General features: G+C 41.8%; 1 protein-coding gene across 3 annotated transcripts in view; it reads right to left on the minus strand.

Annotated features, from left to right (window-relative positions):
* Positions 1 to 6,963: 6,963 nt before the first annotated feature.
* TFDP2 (transcription factor Dp-2) overlaps positions 6,964 to 18,456 on the minus strand; it is a 53,941-nt gene continuing 42,448 nt past the window's right edge. For all 3 annotated transcript variants that reach the window (XM_036388988.1, XM_036388987.1, XM_036388986.1), the window contains 2 exons: positions 15,436 to 15,541; positions 6,964 to 14,547 (listed from right to left, as the gene is read on the minus strand). In XM_036388988.1, coding sequence (XP_036244881.1) covers positions 14,379 to 14,547; positions 15,436 to 15,541 — 275 coding nt within the window. In that variant the 3' untranslated portion in view covers positions 6,964 to 14,378. The remainder of the gene's footprint in view (positions 14,548 to 15,435; positions 15,542 to 18,456) is intronic.

Raw genomic sequence — 18,456 nt, forward strand, 5'->3', positions numbered from 1 at the left:
GATGCTGCTTGTAAAACAGTAGTAAAGAAAACTCCTTCCTTTTGTACTGAAATGTCTGCTGTAGAAGTTCTGCAGCACTGGAGAGAAAATCTGGATGGAAATGAAGAGTAGAAGGAAGAGTTGTAGACTAAAGGAGTTGTGAATCAGTATGGAAACAAAAACAAGAGTGGGGAGGGTGGGTATTGTTTTTTGTGTTTTTAATCCCCTGCACCCTGCCTCTTTCTCAGTAGGAGATTTGGAAAGGAAAAATATATTTCTCAGCACCAAGTCCTGCTGAATGACTTCATACAGTTCTTTAAATGCAGTGTTCTCAGGAGCCTGGTACTGAACCTGGATTTGCCCTATTTAAGTTTACTTCTCTGTGAAGTTTATTCATCATTATTTTTGGAGAGATTGAGTTAAATAGAGCTTGAAGTGGAACAAGAACTTTGCATCAGAAGGTACACTTTGGTCTTCTTAAAAAATGAGGTAGGTCGCCTGTGATGGAGAAAACTGCATAATTTAAGGGTTTCTGGAAAAATCCTAAATGAGAAGAGTATGTGGGCAGCTCTGAGTGTGGATTTAAAAACCACAGAATGCCCAAAGTTTTAATCTTAAAAACTTTTGCAAGCAGGAGCTTTGACTTCCCTTCTTGCCTAAAAAGCTCATGGTCATCAATGTATTTGGAACAAAAAATCTTCATATTCAAGTATAGAAAGTTTACTTAGCCATGCATATTGTGTATTAGAGAGGATTATCTTCTTTTGAATTTGCTTTACACGTGTACGGAACAAAAATGTGTCCTTCAGTACCCAAATGTTATGTGACTTGTGAGCGTATTATGCTATTTCTATTCTTCTGACACAAGAGAGCCCCTACAGTGATAACTCCTCCAGGGTTTATTGTCCCTAACAAGGTCTCTCTTAAACCTGCTGGGCTGCAGATTCTAACCTCAGAAACTGCCACTTCACTCCTAATTACAAATGGGACAGATGCACTTAACGCCATAAATATTTTAATGGCTTTTATTTAGTACCAAGTTCTCTTAACATTTTAAGTGTTCTTGTGAATGTGAAAAAGCTTTAGTAGTGTTAGGTCCCTGTTAGTAGTTAGGTAACATTTGGTAGTGGAATTAATGAAAGTGTGTCAAAGATCTCCTTTGATAAAACTTTTAGTTCTCTGAGGTTGCTGGAGTTTTGGAGGATGTATAGAAGAGGACACCTTTCTTCTGAACACAGCTGGCTGGTGGGCCAAGAGAGAGGATCCTGTACTGCTACCCAGGTCATGGTTTATCATCAGTCACACACACTGCTCTCATTTGAGGTGTTCTTCAGGAAGTGCAGCCTAGAAGGGCCAAGAAAGAGCAATGCAGGTCAGTGCCTATGAACAGCTTACTGCCTTGGCCATTGGATCTTTTTGAAATAATGTGCACGATCTCTAGGTAAAAATGATACAGATGATGATTGGTCTGGATGCTGCTAATGGCTTGACAAATACCTTGAAAATTATAGTCTGTCACCTGTGTTTTAGTGGATCCATGTGTTAGTCTAAAGACTTGGCTTCCTACTGCAGTGTCCCACTGTCAAGCAGAAAGCTGCTGCAGTGGATCTCATGTTTCCAAATGCCCCAATGTGTTAAAGTAGGTCAGAAATTGCATAAGATGCCATTACTGGAAACTGCTGTAGGCTGACTTGCATATGAAAACTCAGCAGTGCAACTGGCAAATGCACTCTGACAAAGAGAAATGCAGCCATGGCTTAAAACATGACAAGAGAGCTCTCTGAAATCTCCCTAGGATATGAATGGCTGTTGGAATTGTGAGATGTCTTTGCCCCTTCAGTTCATGTTCCTGCTATCTGCTGAGCCAGAGCTGCTTGCCTGGCTTGTCAGGGGGGCTCACGTTGTTCTTATCTGCAGGGAACTCAGGCACATGGCTCCTTAACTCCTTCTGCACCGTACAGAATACATTCTGTGTTCCCCTGCTGGCCAAGCTCCTTGAGAGCAAACAGCACACAGCACGCTGCCAGTCCTGTAAAGGCAAGGATCTGGAGCAGCTCTTCCACTGACTGAGGGATTGCTGGTGATTAGTAAGGGCCAGTGGAGTGTGGGGCTAAGTGCACAAGGCTCTGCAGTTTCTCTGTTCAGTTTAACACCACCAAGCCTGAGGAGCACTGAGCAGGGTACAGCATGTGCATTTTCTCTCTTCCATAGCACTGTCTGAGAGCTTTAGCACATTCCTGGCTGTCCAATTCATGCAGTATTTTACCCACTATATATAGTTACAAAAACATGCCAATGGAGAAGGAAAAAAATAATTCTGGAAGTACCTTAGTCCCTCCCCAGGGTGCCTGCTTGTTCTGCTGTATGTGCATCCTGTGCCCATGAAACCAGACCCACTTGGTTAGGAATGTCTGATGGCCCACTCTCTTCCATGCCCTTGGACTTCACTACATGTTACTTTCAGGTTTTTTATCTTTTATTAATTTGAACACTGGAAAAGGTTTTTTTTTTTAATTGCTTTTTTTTTTTTGCTACTGATATTTTCATATAAACTTTTCTAACACAAGTTTAACCAGTTGAATAGAAACAAGAGAACTCCCAGTTGTGGGGATTATATCTATTAATAATCAGACTGGGGTATATTTGTCTGCAATTATCTTTTAAAATTATTATTATATTTTTAAATTATCCTTTAGTTCAGTGTATTTTTAAACTCTGAATGGATCATTACTCAGAAAATATACTGCTTGGTGATACATTTTACAAAGATTTGAAATATGGGCACTCCTCCATGAAATGAATGAATTTTCAGTTATTTCTGAAAAATCTTCACTATCCAGGACTGCTTTATTTCCTGGAATTGTTGCATCTCTGGGTGTATGTGCCCATTTGTCATCATGCCAATCACGCATTTCCTACAGATAGACAGAGGGTCAATACCAGCCATCTCAGGAACACACACAAAGTTGTACAGTTAGATGTGCTGGAAGGTCTGCAGTTAATGTACAAACCTCAGCACGTCTCTGCCAGTCCCAAAGCTTCTGCTCCTCCTTTTGCTGCTCAAGGGCCAACAAATAGTTGTCTGATAAATGCTCTGATACAGTTGACTCAGTCATTTGGCAACGGCCTCTAGACAGAGTAGCCCTATCACATCCAATCTTAATTTAATAGAATTAATGCATTGCCTGATGACAGAAAACGCAAGGTAGAAGCTTGGCAGAACATTAAGTAGAAGTTTTTCAGCCTAGATAGAATGTCTAGAACTCGGCTTTAGTCATGCTAATGAGATGATGAGAAAATATCAAAAGGTGAGAAGGTTTGAAAGTAATAACAATAAAAACCTGGGCTTTCACAGGGCTTGCATCAGCCTGGCCATCCCGATTGCAAAGAGCCGGCAGCTGTGTTAACCTGCGTATCTTATTAGCAACAGTTACAACAGCTTTTCCTACAACTTGGTTAATTTAGTATTAACTATACTTAATGGCTTGTTTATGGTAATGTGGAAGTGTTATCTTCGCGTTAAGGTGCTAATCCCCAACTCTCCAGAAATCAGGAATGTTTATGAACAGGTGGCTTTAGCAGCGGCGTTCCCGCAGGCTGCCAGCGCGCCAGGCCCGCGGAGGAGCGCGGGGCGCGGCGCGACCGGAGCGCGCGCGGGCCGTTACCGTGAGGGCAGGGCGCGAGCGCGGCCCCTCAGGGCACCGAGCGGCGGGCGGGATGCGGGAACCGCGGGCGGGCAGCGCAGGCGGGCGGCCCAGGTACCGTGGGCGGGACGCAGGACCGTGGGTGGGCAGGGCAGGGGCGGCAGGCGCGGCCGGGTCGGCGGCGGAGCGGGTGCGGTGCCCGCCGGTACCGGAGCCAGAGGCCGCCGGCCCGCCTGGGCTCGGCCCCGCGGGTGCCGGGCGGGTCCCGGCCCGTCCGTGCCCCTGCAGCCGGGGAGGGGAAGGCGCTGGGCGGGGGGCCCCGCTCCGGAGCACGGAGGGCGTGCGGGAGCTGCGGGGCGGTAGCGGGGTGAGAGGAGGGGGCGCTGTGCAGGGCAGTGAGTGCGGGGAGCGGCCCCGGCTGAGCCATCGCCGAGCGGGCCGGGAGCGCAGTGCCCCCAGCAATGCCACACACACGGGCAGACACGAGAACTCGGCAAAACACGCCGGCTCCTCAAGACAGGCATGCGGTTTCTTGGAAGGGTGTTGTGGTCGAAAGCTGTCATCCAAAACCAGCACAAGAACTGCCTCTTAACACATGAACATGCAAACACCTCTTTTTCTGATGCTTAACTGAGGTGTGGCCTTAAAGCATGCTAGCAGATGTGAAAGCTCCACGGGTTTCTTTTTTACCCTCTTTAAAAAATAACTCTTACCTCTTACCTTTACCGCGGAGCAGCGTGGGTACGGTGCGGGCAGGCACCGCGGGCTGCCTTTCCTTGCAGCAACTTGTTCTCCATGCACTCAGCCCAGTCCTGTTACTGGGCGCTCTGCTTGCTGCTTTAATTTCACTCTGCAGAGCCGGAGACTTAAATTATACACAGGTCAATGGTAGGACATTTTCCTGGGGTTTACTCATTTGAAACGTTTTTTTAACTTCTAAATGTGCCAAGGCACGAATGTCCTTGTGGTGCTTATTTATTAAAAATAACTATCTTGCTTATGCCAGCAGCTGCTGTAAAAATGCAGTTTGCTGCTTTTTACATAATATGGCGTTAAATGTAATTTTTGTTATTTAATATTTGAAAAATAATGTTCAGTTAATGGTGGCAGATTAATTGAATGTAATATTTGTATGTAATATTGTCTTTGCTACATAACCTGGACTTTATGTCAGGTTGATGAAAACTTGAGTTAGCACATGTCATTTGAACCAAGGGATTGGCTGTGTGGTTTCATGTGTTGTACAAGAAAGGTGCTTTGACAATTTTGCCATTTTGTGGCTCTTTTTGCCGCCTTATGCTGGAAGAACACAAAGCCTCTGTTTGCTTACTTCTTCCTTTTGATGTCATCTCATTGTTGTAGGCTTTTCTATCGCTTCCTGTGCAGCTTTGCCTGGGACAGTGGTTTTCAGTTTTTTAATGGGTCTGTGAGTTGAGTGGCCGGTGAGAGATTGCTGAAATGGTACAAAACTGAGCCTGCAACGAGTTGTCCAGGGGGCAGCTGTAAGAACCAGTGGGCAGCAGTGCCTTCAACAATTTGGGACTTGATCTAACCTTTGGGACAGATTGGAAGTTCTGTGAAATATATAGGAACAGTTAATTCTATTTTGTTAGCCCTAAACCGAGGTTCAGCAAGCAGTCCCAGTGACATTAGGTTTTCCAGCCTTTTGAACGATCTGCAGTCGGAGGAGCAGAACAGGAGCTCAGTATTATGTGGGACCCCCGGCAGGCGAAGGACGGGCACTGCAGCACAGCTGAGCCTCCTCAGGAGCAACCTACACGGATCACACGGCTCAGGGCAGCACTCGTGACACGGCGCTCGGACAATGAAGTGTTGTTCACATTTATCTCCTATCCTACACTTGGGCTTGAGACCGAGTTTAATGAATAATAAACCTACACACATTTGGGGGTTTTCTGGTTTTCCTGAATGCTTCCAGATATTTTTGCTTTCTAACAGAATGTATGGAATTCAACAAGATACAGTTTTAAATACTGTTATTTTTAACCAAGGACAATATTTGTTGTCTTAATGTTTCCATTATGAGCACAGAGCACCTTAATCCTGCAGCAGTTACCATTGCTTGATTCCTTTTTTTAGGAAACATACAGATTTACTTAGGTGAAGAAAAACATAAACTAGTTTGTATGATGGTATCTGGTTGGACAGAGAAACTCTAACCAAAAGTATTTGTCATTTCAGAGAGCACTATTTGCAGACTTCTTAGAGGTCCATGCTGAGTACTTAGAAAAGATGAAATGGGCTTTTATGCTTTCACATCTCCTCAGTTGCTTTGTTGGGTTCTTGGGGAGGAGATCCCCAGCTGAAAACACAGCACAAAGAACTAAGGATTCTTTAGAGGACAGTATTTATTCTAAACAGGTTCACCATCAGCTTTATGTTTCAGAGTCATTCTGATTATGAGCACTGACAAAAGAAGGTAAGGATTTTTAGACTTTTTTTTTTTAAAGAAGCATAAATAAGCCCTGAATTTCTTATTGTGGTATAAAGATTATACCCTCTCATCCTCTCATTTCTGCAGTCGTGTTTCTTGCCCATTAAAAAGACTTTGCAAGAGTTTTTAGGTGGTTATTTGCCAAATCTGTTAGTGAAAATCCTTTCCCAAATAGGCCATTGCATTTTAGATGTAAGGAGTTTGTGGTAGAGTTTCTCTTTATTACACAAGAATGAACTTACAGTTTTGCAAGTCTTTGCTATTGTCTTTAACCTTTACTTTTGGCTGGTTTGAGATTAAAAATAGTGAGTCATGGGTCTTCTGTGCACATGGAGAAAAGCAAGCACTGTGACATTACTGATGTTTCATATTTGGCAGAGTTGGAAAACCAACACAGAGGATGAAGAGGGACTGCATCTAATGCTGCCTAAATTCTTGTCATTTGCATTCTTGCTATCAAAATAGGATGGTGTTTGGAAGGATATATGTTCAGAGTCTATAGGTGTTTGAGGGGTGTTCAGCAGGATAGACCTAGCATGAAACTGGGGGAAAACACCCTGTTTCTGGGCCTTCTCTTAGGTACAGATGACGTGTGTGTCTTCCATGGATAGGGACAACAATATCCCTAAACATTCTGTGGTTATCAAAATGTAACCATGTCAGAAGTCCAGCACCTCTCCCTGGATAAGGACATAGGATGTTTCTGTGAATGAGCAGCCAAGGAGGATGCAGTTGCTAGACTGTGGTGTTTCAATAACCAGAGGGTGCAATATTTCCCATGGAAAGCAGGCACTTCCTTGTTTTCCTAACGAGGTGCACAGACTGGCAGTGTTAACCTTGAGCAACCTTTTCTCTGCAGTGTTCTCAAAGACAAGCTCAGTCCTGTTGCCTTGAAATTCTTTTATTCAGTTCTTCTACAGTTAAGGTTTACATTTCAGTTCACAGAAAACTGGTTGTTCTTCTCCAAAGCTCACACAGCTTTCACCTCAGCCAGACTGTCTGCTCCCCGCCCCCATTTACAATGTACAATTCCCACTTGCAGCATTTTCAGTAAACATGGGATCAATTGAGTATACAGAAAAAGCTTCTATAAAATTTCCATTAAAAAAATAACAAGTATTTATTTACAAAGTGTTTGCTACTACAAAGTAATATTTCCTATTGGTTCAAATATACTATTTGCTAATGCCAGTGTTCCTATTAGGAAAGTAAAACTTTGTATATGCACTTTTCTTTATATCTTTGTCAGTGTTTAAAGCACATAAAATACTACCACATTTTTTTACACTACTCCTAGCCACGTACAATGTGGTAGTGGAAATTAACACTATTTGTTCAGGACAAAAAATCAGCATAGCTTAATAGCAGACTTTCTGCAAAAATAAAACTTTAGTTTATAATTTATAGGTATTTGGAAAGAGAGAAATCTATGGAGAATTCAAAAATATGCAGCAAATGAAGATGAATGGGAAACTTGGGCTTTCCTGAAGATACAAGAGCTTAGCACAAGAAAAGGGAGAAGTTTCCACCAAAGTGTTTGTGTGACCCTTTGTGCCAATACACATCTTGGGGAGAGCAAGATGACTAGATTAAAAAAAATAATTAAAACTTAAAGTCCCATATAATTAGCATGCTTGTAATTGGATTTGCCTCATCCCACCCACCATGTTTACAAAACCCTGCTTTCAGTTCAGCATTGGAGGTCATTAAATAGCTTTGTCCATGACTGGCCTTGTTCTTAAAAAGAAGTTTAATTTAAAAGTTAATAGACTTTCAAGTGGTTTCTGCATTTTAAATATAAAAAGGAAGTGCTCTACAATTACTTCCATGTAGAATATAGTGGATATTAAAAAGTGCTACTGTAAGGGCAGGGAGGAGGGCCAGACCTGCCTTTTCTACCCCTTGCTGCATGTTGTAGCACCTTCAGAACACGGGCTGATGGCACATAGGCGTTCAGAATTCAGCAACAATCCTTGCCAAGGGCTCATCCACTGCCAGATCATCCCCAGGTGCCAGCAAGCCAGTCCTGGTGTAAAACTCTGCCTGTGCTTGCTGGCCAGGTTCTCCTGATGCTGAGTAAGATATGCAAACACAAAGCTTGTGCCTTGGTGCCAGGGCAGGGTCTGCAGTCAGGGGCCTGAGCAATGAGGACAGGCTCACATCCTACAGGTTTGTTCAAAGTAGCATTCATTTTTTTGTACAGTAGGTGCCTGTGAGACACAGTGTCATACCATTTGCATATGCTTCTCTGAAGTATTTCTCATGTATACAGCCTGGCCTTTAGGACAAGGGAATGTTTCAGAAACTTGTATGATGGGTTGTGATTCAGCTGGTGTTTTCCTGGGGAAATTCTGGGAGATCCACTTAATCCTTGCATTAGTATGACCAAATCTACTAATTGTTAAAGTTACAATAGCAATTTAACAAACCCATCAAAAAGCCTGGAGACTGGTTTTGTGGACTTTACCTTTTCTGATAATTTTAACTTTTGTGGCCATTCAGAATAGTTGTATGTGACCTGAAAGTGTCAGCAGGAAGGGCAGCACAGGAACCAGGCAGTGTGAGGGACCAGTGTTTCACTCACCATGGAGAGGAAAATGGGCTAAAACCAACTCAATCTGTATTGGAAAGTTTCTGCATAGATGAGTTTGATTTGCAGCTACAACTGGGTTGAAATTTGACATTGCTGTATCCTGCTATCCCACACTGTCCATATTTCTAAAGTACCCATACCTGGAGAATGTTAAGTTCTTAAGAATGGCATTTAGAGAAATCAGATTTAAGTGACTGCACTTTTCTAGCCAATACAGAGGACTAAGAATCTTAGAGATGCAAGTTTGGGCTACTGGGATGTTCCTGTGTCTGCTTGGAATTATCATGGCTCTGTTACAGATACTGACCTGACCCAGGTCAGTCTGCTTTTCTGCTTAGATAAATGCAGAAGTATTTATTTGCTCCATGTTGGTTCTAGTAGGAGGCTTTCCCCTGGGATTTGGATGGTTAGATCTCAGATGTTACTTCTCACCAATTTTGAGCAAGGATTTTTGGTGTCCTGCAGTTGAGCTGGATATCCTAAATGTTGGATTCTTTGGTACTCTCAAAAATATGGAAGTAGGAAAGAAAACGTTTTGCTTTTGTCTGATCTCTGGGTGGGCAGACAGGGTAGGTGTACTGAAGGTGGAGAGTGACTATCCAGCTGCAGTGAACAGCCCTTTCAGTTGTTCCTGGCAGTCTGTTGTGATGAGCACTCCCTCCCCTCCCTGTCAGTGCCAGCTGGGAAGGGATCTGTGGATGGCCCCTCAGGCACTCAGACTGAAGGAGCTGGGGGGCTCCTGCACACACAGCTCAGCAGTGACTTGCAAGGACAATAATCCTTTGCAGAGGGAGTGAATGAATGGGAGTAACATTGGTTATGGGTAGTTTTTGGCAATATATCTGGACTGGGGAGAGAAGAGTTACTCACAGCCTCTTAAAAGTACTCACCAGACAAAATTCTAACAGACAGGAAAGAGATAATCTGATTTGGGAACTTTGTTAAGTCTAAGGACTGAGTTTCATGAAGTTTTATGGTATCAGGATTGGGTTGTGTGAACACCTGCCAGCAGAAAATGAATTATTTAGAGCTTTTCATGTGCTCAGGTAGGTGTCCACAACATCACAAATGATTCATTGGTACATTGCTTGCAGACAGAGGCCAGAATTCAAGAAGTGGCACATTTTAAACAACAAACCTCCATAAACAGGCCCTTGGCTTCTCGCTCTCCTCTTCATCACTAATGCTGCAAGAGGCACCTGAGACACCTTCAGCCTCAGTGACCCAACTGCAGCAGAAGGATGTCACCTCAAAATATGGCTATTACTAGAATTTGTGAAATCACAAATTAAAAAAGCACACATAGTCTTTCCCCAGCTCATTACATCTGGTTATTTAATATAATGATGTTCCTGAGAGATTCCTGGAACGAAAAGATACAAATGAGGTGGGTCAGGCAGGAAGGTAGCTTGCTTTGGTTTGTTTTCTCTACACCATACCCTGTGGTGCTGGCTTTGATTTTAAATGAATCCAAACCCCAAACATCTTTAACTCACTAAAGGGAAAGTCTTTACCATCAACTGCCTGGATTATTTTCAGCTGGAAAGGGCCAGTTAACTACAAAAAGGAGTATTGCCTAGAGTTCAAATGTGGTTAAGTTTCAGCCATACTCTCGAATTAAAATAGTGGATTTGGCCATAAAAAAGAGCACTTGAAATTTTAAACCTTAACTGTGGAATTGTAAATTCAAGCATCATTTCATGTACGAACATGAAGGCCTCATTTTTCTTAAAAAAAACAAAAGGATTAAAATTTGATTATTAGGCCTTTTTACATAATGTTACTTCAGGCTGACATAGTTGATCAGCAGAAGCCCTTCTGTGGGAATTCTGTATCCTCAGCAATTTCTAGCTACTCAAAAGGATTTAGGGGCATTTGCAAGCTGTAGTTTAAAAATTAAAACCCCTTAACCAAAATGGAAACACCTACAGCAAGGCTTTTACTGGGTTTATGGTGTTAGTTTAAGTCATACCTTCAGTTGAACTGGTCTTATTTGCTAGAGACACACACTTTCTGAGATTAGGTGGATTGTTGGCATTAATTCCAGTGTGGAAATGAGAAGACTGGTGCACTTTAATACAATTTTAAATACCAAAATCCACAAACATTATGTTATATTTCCACATAATGGAAAAATGCTGTCTCCCACTTGTAGTTTTTCATCTAGATAGTGGAGCTGACAAGTTTTTCTAAATCAAATTTGGATTTTTCAAGCACCACATAGTTAGTCCAGAAATAAAGTTGTTTAGTGCACAATAGCTATAAAGGCATTTACATACAGCATTATATTGCTTGCAGTCAAGTGCCTCCTGAATGTATAACCAAGAGAGAGTCTTCCAAGACACAGAAACATAACTTAAATTTACCTTAAATGTAAGATAAATTTGATAATGAAAATTTGAATAATTAAATAAATTTTAATAATGAAAATTTAAGTGCTAACTTTTTCTCATATGAAGTATGACCTAGTACCAGTTGCTGCTTGATTCCTGTCAATGAATGTCAGGGGTATTGCATGAGACAGGAGATGATGATGGAACTGAATAGAAAATGGGAAAACCAGGCTTGGTCATGACCATTTTATTGTGGAAAGTGTTTGCTGGCTCTCAGCAGGAGGGACAGCCTGTGTGTTGAAGCAGCTGAGCATAAGCACTGCCATGAGCTCAGTCAGAGCTCTGTGGTTTGTTAATATTCTCAAGCCCCTTGTTACTCACAATTGCAGCAGCTGCCTTTGGTGAGGTCTTGCATTTACCTGTTTTGGTTTGTGGTTTTTGTGTCTTTTTTAAATATGGCAGCTAAGATCACCAGGAATGATTGAAAAGTTTGCCTGAGATCATACACAGGTGACTGTGGCTGGATCAGGTCCCAAATTCTCCTAGTTCTCAGACTTTAGTGTGGCCACAAGGCTGCAGTGCTTCAGTTGAACTTCATCCTCAACTGGTATTTGGCACAAAGAAGCCTAAAGAAAGAATTTACTTTTGAAGTCTCTTCTAAATGTTCTAACTTGTTTTGTCCTTTGTATTCAACTAGTCCAGGAAAAATAACTATTGAAGGCTTGGTTCAACTGTCAAATAAATGTTATGTGCGCCCATATTTTTTATCTTTAACTTTGATAGTTTGATGTTTGCCAGAAAGAAAGCAGCTGTGCAGGCTGCAGCTTTGAAGGGCACAGACATCAATGGAGGAAAGGCGTCACTGAAGATCTTCCCCCTGTAAAGCAGACTGACTGCTAATAAAATACATTCCATTTCTGGCCTGGAAGCCTTTTTTTGCCAGGTTCTTATAGTTCAAAGTGCTGCTCTTTAGGAACTGTTTAGTGTTTTGCTGTTTTTTCTTTTTACACTGATCTTGAGTGGGAAGTGTGAAGAAAGTGTAAAGTTAAATGTGTCCCTAATGTATTGTTGGGGAGAGGGTGGCATAACTACTCTGGAAGATAGTTCCCTCATAAAGAATTCCTTAGGCTCATGCATATATAAGTTACCTTTGATATGTCCTTTCCAGTGAAAGCTTACTGACAGGGCAGTTTTGAAAAAGCAATGGGTTTTTTAAGAATGAAAGTGATGATCTGTTTAAATGAAATGTCAATCATGAAGCTGACAATTCCATAGTAGCATGTGTGAAGTACCTGTTCCCTTCTCCCTCCATTTCAAAAGTGAGCCACTTGGCTCTATGCACTGACTCTCTCAGCAAGAATACTTTTTTGTATCTGGAAAGCTTTTCTGGTATGGAGGTAGTGCTACAGATTCGGTGGAAGTGAGGGGGTGTAAAGCCCTCAGTCTGCTGCTGCCTGTGAGCCACGAGCACAGGATGGGCTGAACAGTCTTGCCCCAAGGGTGAGTACCATAGTAGGCATTTTAGTTTGTGCATTTGCTATTCAGTTGTGTCAAACAGCTCAGTCAAGGGCCATACCTAGTACTGGTGCTGCCCTCAGGTACTGCTCAGGTGCAGGAGTTTGAACTGTCTGTGAGAAGTTCCTATCTGGATGCTTCTGTTTGTAATGGAAACGTGTGGGTGGTGCTTGTCTGTGCCTCACAGTTTTACCTGTCCAGTGAGCAGCCAGCCCTGGGCTAACTCCTGCACACAGCCAGGCAGCTCTTGAGCTGGGGCCTCATTTTCTCTCTGTAGCTCAGGCTCGGTGCTTTTGGATCTTGCTGGCCTGAGTGAGTGCAGGTCTGGCTGTAGAGGATGTGGACACAGCCCAGGCTGTGAGTGATGCTGCCAGCAGCCCAGGGTAGCTGCTGCCATTGCTCAGTGAGCAGCAGCACGAGGTACCTCATCCATCCCCCAGAGCAGAACAGAGCCAGGACAGCTGCCTCAGGCAGCTGAGACGTGGGGCAACCCCCTGCAACAGTGGAAAAACTGGAAAGATTGACCTCATGAAAAACAGTTAACTTAGAGCTAGGCAAAGTCCTGGGCACTGGAACACCATGGCAAGAGTACATTTACAGTGTATTTTACATTGATATTCAAGGTTTTGGTTTTTTTAAAAGGTCTTTATGATTGGATGTGATGTTAGCTATGGAAAACACAGCCTCCTGCTGCAAGTCTGAGTTTAACAGCTCCCATGGGATATGTGCTGGGTAACTTGAGCCACAGACTATTTTACATGGTTTGACATGGTTGAACTTTCAAAGGTGCATCAAGGTGAGTGCAACTGAATTTACTGATAAGAAAGTCTGTCAGAATCCAAGCTGACCAGAATGCAAAATCTGAAATGATGTGTTGTTGAAATTACTTATTTTTTTTCCTAAGAACCTCAGCCTATGACTTTAAAAGTTATGTGACCTGCCCACCCCAAATCTGAAAGGACTGCCTTTAAAACACACTGCCTGAGATCCTTAACATAGAGGGAGGCCTTTTTTAAAAAAACAAGACATGCTCTAATATCAAAGGGATTATATAAAGTTAGAACAATAAAGGAGAAGCTACACTGAATACGCTGTCATCTAGAAATACAACTTTTTTACTTATTTTCCTTGAAAAAAGCTGGTGCAGAGAATACTGGTTTTTTTCCTGACTGTTTTAATAATGGCTAAGAATAATCACTTATAATAAATTAGGCCTGCAATATAAATGAACATATGAACCTTTTATACTAATGGTTCTTGTTACTTTTAGAGTATCTAAAATGGATATAAACTATTTCAAGATTCATTTAATCACTTGCAATTTATATTACTTTAAGAATCTTCTATACAGCAAGTTGAACAGAAAAAAAGCAAACATTTTAACAGCCCCTTTTTCCTACAACCACTTTCATACAAGATAGTTTTAAATAATGATTTTAGCACATTTGTGTGTGCTCTCTCCCCCTTTTTCTAAAGGCAGAACAGCCAAAAGACAATACAAGAATCAGCTTTTACTAACTGACTGTTTTCTTCTCCATCTGAAAAAGACAAGGGGAAGACAGATACTTGAGTCCCAAAATGGAAAAGATGATCTTAAGGTTTACTTTGCCAAATCTCCAGGGCCTTTGTTCTTTTCCTCATTTATAGTTTATAAAACCCACTTTCCTCTGTCTCTACATGTCACTCTGTGTTCAGTTACACAATTCTTCAATTTCAGCTATGGATAAACTTGTCTGGAAGCTTCCATTTTGGTTCACCAAACACAGTGCAAACCAAGGCAAGAAACCAGTAAAATCCAAACAGGAACTCCCATTAAGAATATTTGAGCAGCATTTTGTATATTCCATTTTCTACTGTCCTCATTCTGGGGAGGAAGAATCCTCATCTTCATCCTCTTCATCTTCCTCGTTGAAGGAGCAGGGTGTCTCCCCCCGGGACGCTGCACTGCTGGACTGCTGACTGCTAGGGGCAAGCAGCTGCCCAGTTGCTAAGGCCACTTCAGCATCCAGACACAACCCTGCATTCTCACTAGCAAGACAACAGAAAGGGGGAACTTTAGAGGGCTTCTCAGGAGGTTTTAAGCTTTTTCTTTTTGGCCTCAGCTTTTCCTTTAGTCAGAGAAATGCTACCAACAAGGAAAAATCCCAAAGTGTTGCAGTAAACACAGCTATTAGTTAGGAGAGTTGATAAAACAATGGAAAATTGCATAAAAAAGAATATTGGGTGACTTCCTTTTTTTTTCATAATCAACTAGTAGAATTGCTTAAGCTGAAGAAAAGGAAATCCATCTCAGTTTCTTTAATACACAGAAATGTTTGCAATATAAAATGAAGCTGTTAATTGTTATGAGAAAGAGCCTGCTCCAAAATAATAATCCCTATTTCCATTTTTTGTGGTACAGGTAACCTCCAAGCAAAGTCTGCTGCTGAGGCGTATTTAAGGTTGGGGTTTTGCTCATGGTGTTTTTTTGTTTGGTTGTTGGTTTTTAATTTTAAATTCTTATTAAGTTGTGTGGACTAAACTTCTTTCATAAGAGCTTAAATAGCAGTGCATTTAGAGAGCAGACATTCTTGTGCATTCTTCAGAAATATTACCAGGCTTTTATCCACATGTAATTATCTATCTGTAGTCCATGCCCAGGCAAGAATTTAAGGTTTTAATCAGGAAAAGTGGCTTGAAAGTGATTCTATTCTTATGAAACATAGGTACAAAATAGCTGGTATGTTCAATGTTCAAAGCATGTTGATTTCACCTTTCAAACATAATTTTCCTTCAAGGAAGACAGAGACTTTTTCGCTATCAAAATCAGCCATGATAATATCTCAATTCCTTCATGCAAATGGTATGAAATAGCAAGATTACTAAAGTACCACAAGCATATATAACTATTCTTGAATAAAAAATAATTTTATTTACCTTGATTTAGCATCATATGTGCTTCCAGCTGCCTCGAAATGGGAAACTGCTTGTGCTGAACTTGAAATTAACCCTTGGTTTATCCATGAAAATCCTGCAGACATATCTAGAAGAAAGCATAACTATTTATGATAGTTACTTATGTTTTTTCTTTTACAATTTTAAACTTTGCATTCTCTTTGTAATTAGGATCCCTTAATTTAGTTTAGAAGGTACCAGTAGCTTGAGTTTTATACTGTACATGTGTTCTGTTTAATCAAGATGAAATGATATGCTGTGTTTGTGGATGCACTCAGCTTTTTCCTCTGTCTGAAGAATATTCACCTGGCTGGTGATTGTATGCAATCACAGGTATCTGAAATGAGTTCTGGAGTCCTTCATGGAAACTTGCTGCAACAGCCTGACCCTGTGAAATGCCCAGACAGCTCCAAGTGCCTTGGCTGCCCCACTTGGTGAAGGTACAAAAGGAATTGTGTTTATCTGGGTTTGAGACAGTGCAGTGAAGCCACCCCCAGGCAGTCTCTGTGTCACTGTGTGTGTTCTGGTGGCCAAAGGCAGTTTCAGCCTGGTGCTCTCATGGCTGGCTGTGGGGCAGCCTCCTCACCCACTCTGCCTCCAGCCAGAGCTGGGCAGCAGCTCTGGACACGCACAGACCATGGCAAAGGGCTGGTGCCAAGAATGGAAGAGAGAGCCTGTTGTACATTGCACATGAGACAGGAAAGGCACTCTCCTCCCTAAGGATAGGAAATGGGGGCGTTAAGACCATTAAAATGGTCTGGCAATAATGCCAAGTTTCTTCAGGTAGTTTGTTAAAAGCTCCCTGAGATATGTGAGGAGGTTACTAACAACCCCCACAATACTTGTTTTCAAATTCCCTAACAACTTATGCCTGTCAGTTGTTTCCAGTTATGCACATTTCTGCCAAGAGAATCACCAAGTCTACTGACCCAATTGCATTTATGGATTTTTTTTTTTTTGGTGTGTGTGTTTCTAATTTGTTTCTGAGATAAGGCATTTCTATTCACCTACCCAAATTCTATCTCGACACAAAGTTAACATCAAGACAAAGTTACCAAGACTGTCTAGTTCTTTTCTATGATACTTGCATCTGGTTCCAGCTAGATGCATTAAATCAGAAGTTAGAGTCCTTACTGTTAAACTCTGTGCCTAACCAAGCCTCTGTTTTAGACAGCACAGTGGCAGTAACTGGGACTGTACTACTCATAATTATCTAGAGTTGTTCTATAACAGCAGGTAAGAGAAATAACTGTGTTTGTTACACACACATTCTCATTTGTCCTGTGTCCTTGTCAAGCTTTGGTTCCTCTAGATTTGGCAGTGCTGCCTAGCACAGGGACTGTTTTAAGCACGTTGACACAGCCATGTAAGTTGGCTCCACAGGCTGCCTTGGTTTGTGCTGTGGAAAGCTGTTGCAGCAAGGTATTTAAATGTCATGGTACAAAGCAAGGCTAGCAAGGGTAGTGTTCCTGGCAGCAGTCCTTGGAACACGATAGCGAACGTTGATAAGTGGCAGCTTTAGGGTGATGTGTGAGGACAGAATAGATGAGAACAGTTAAATGTGGCTGGAGCTTGATGTCTTTCATCAAGATTGCCCTAAATGCAGGTTTCATGTTACAGAGAACATGTTCTCACAGCTTCCTCCTGTCCGTGCACGAGGAGGCTAAACCATTTGGAATGACTGCATTGTATTTACACTAATAGAGCTGTGCCACAGTGTTGTTCCTGGTATTTTGAAAGAGTGTGCCTGTCTGTACATGTTTAATATTTCAGAAGAATAACAAGACACTGCTGCTAATCTTGTGGTTTATAAACATTTCTGGATAATAGCTGGTTAGCTTTCTTTTAGAAGAGCAAAGTAGAAGCATGGCAGAAATGTGGTTCATAACAGCATATCCCTGCCTTGAATTTTCATTGCCTTATATTTCTAAATATAATACATATAAATATAATACATATTTCAATAATATAATATATGTTTCAATTTTCCAGTTGGCTCTGAGGAGCAAGGGATAAGAAGTTTGTGAAAGGTGGGGAGTGGAAGCCATTTCCAGTATGGTTAAAGTCTGTCAAAACAGAAGTGTGCCTACAATGAAAAGACTTATTTCTTCTGGCAATGTAGATCAATTACTAATAGCTGCACTTAAAACCAGGGAAAGCAATTTGAATAAACCTTCCCAAGGTGATGCAGTCCAATCCAGTAGTGGCATTGTTACATACTAGGCATATCTTGTAGCAGATACACTTGGTAGAAATTTATACTTTATTTGAGAGGGCTCTAAAGCAATACCCTCAGTAGCTTTAGCAGTTCATGTACAAATGCTGCATGGGAGTGCTCTTGACATCTGAACAAAGTTGCTCAGGCAGTGGGTGCTCCTTGCTCTTTAGTTCCATCTCCAGCCTGTTTTCCAGTCATGGATAATTACACAGGTAAACAGCAGAGCACTTCTTCACACAGGGAAAAAATACAAGTCCTAAACTGCACCACTTTGCTCACTGCCTTAGTGGGATACATAAGGTGAGATGTTGTTACCTCAACTGTTAGTGCCTCAGAAACCTTATTTCCTGCTTTTTTTAAATCTGCAGCCTCATTTCTAGTAGTCACAACTCAACTAACAAAGGTGGGACTTTGTGTTAAGTGCCTGTAGGAAGTACACAGCCCAAAAAAGAGAGTTGTTACTCTGGCTGCCATTCTACGAGTTGATGCTTGTCCCAGGCAGTGGAGTCTTTCTGCTCACCCAGCAACCTCAGTCCCCCCTTTGCACTTGAGCTGTTCTGGCTGGAGCCCTTTGCTACATAGTTCTACTTGTTTAATTGATGCAAACTCCCTACATAGTTCTACTTGTTCAATTGATGCAAACTCCCTACATAGTTCTACTTGTTTAATTGATGCAAACTCCCTACATAGTTCTACTTGTTTAATTGATGCAAACTCCCTACATAGTTCTACTTGTTTAATTGATGCAAACTCGTCTGCCAGACAAAGCCTGCACTTTAGTACCC

This window comes from Molothrus ater, chromosome 10 (genome assembly GCF_012460135.2).
Source record: "Molothrus ater isolate BHLD 08-10-18 breed brown headed cowbird chromosome 10, BPBGC_Mater_1.1, whole genome shotgun sequence".
Taxonomy (NCBI): Eukaryota; Metazoa; Chordata; class Aves; order Passeriformes; family Icteridae; genus Molothrus; species Molothrus ater.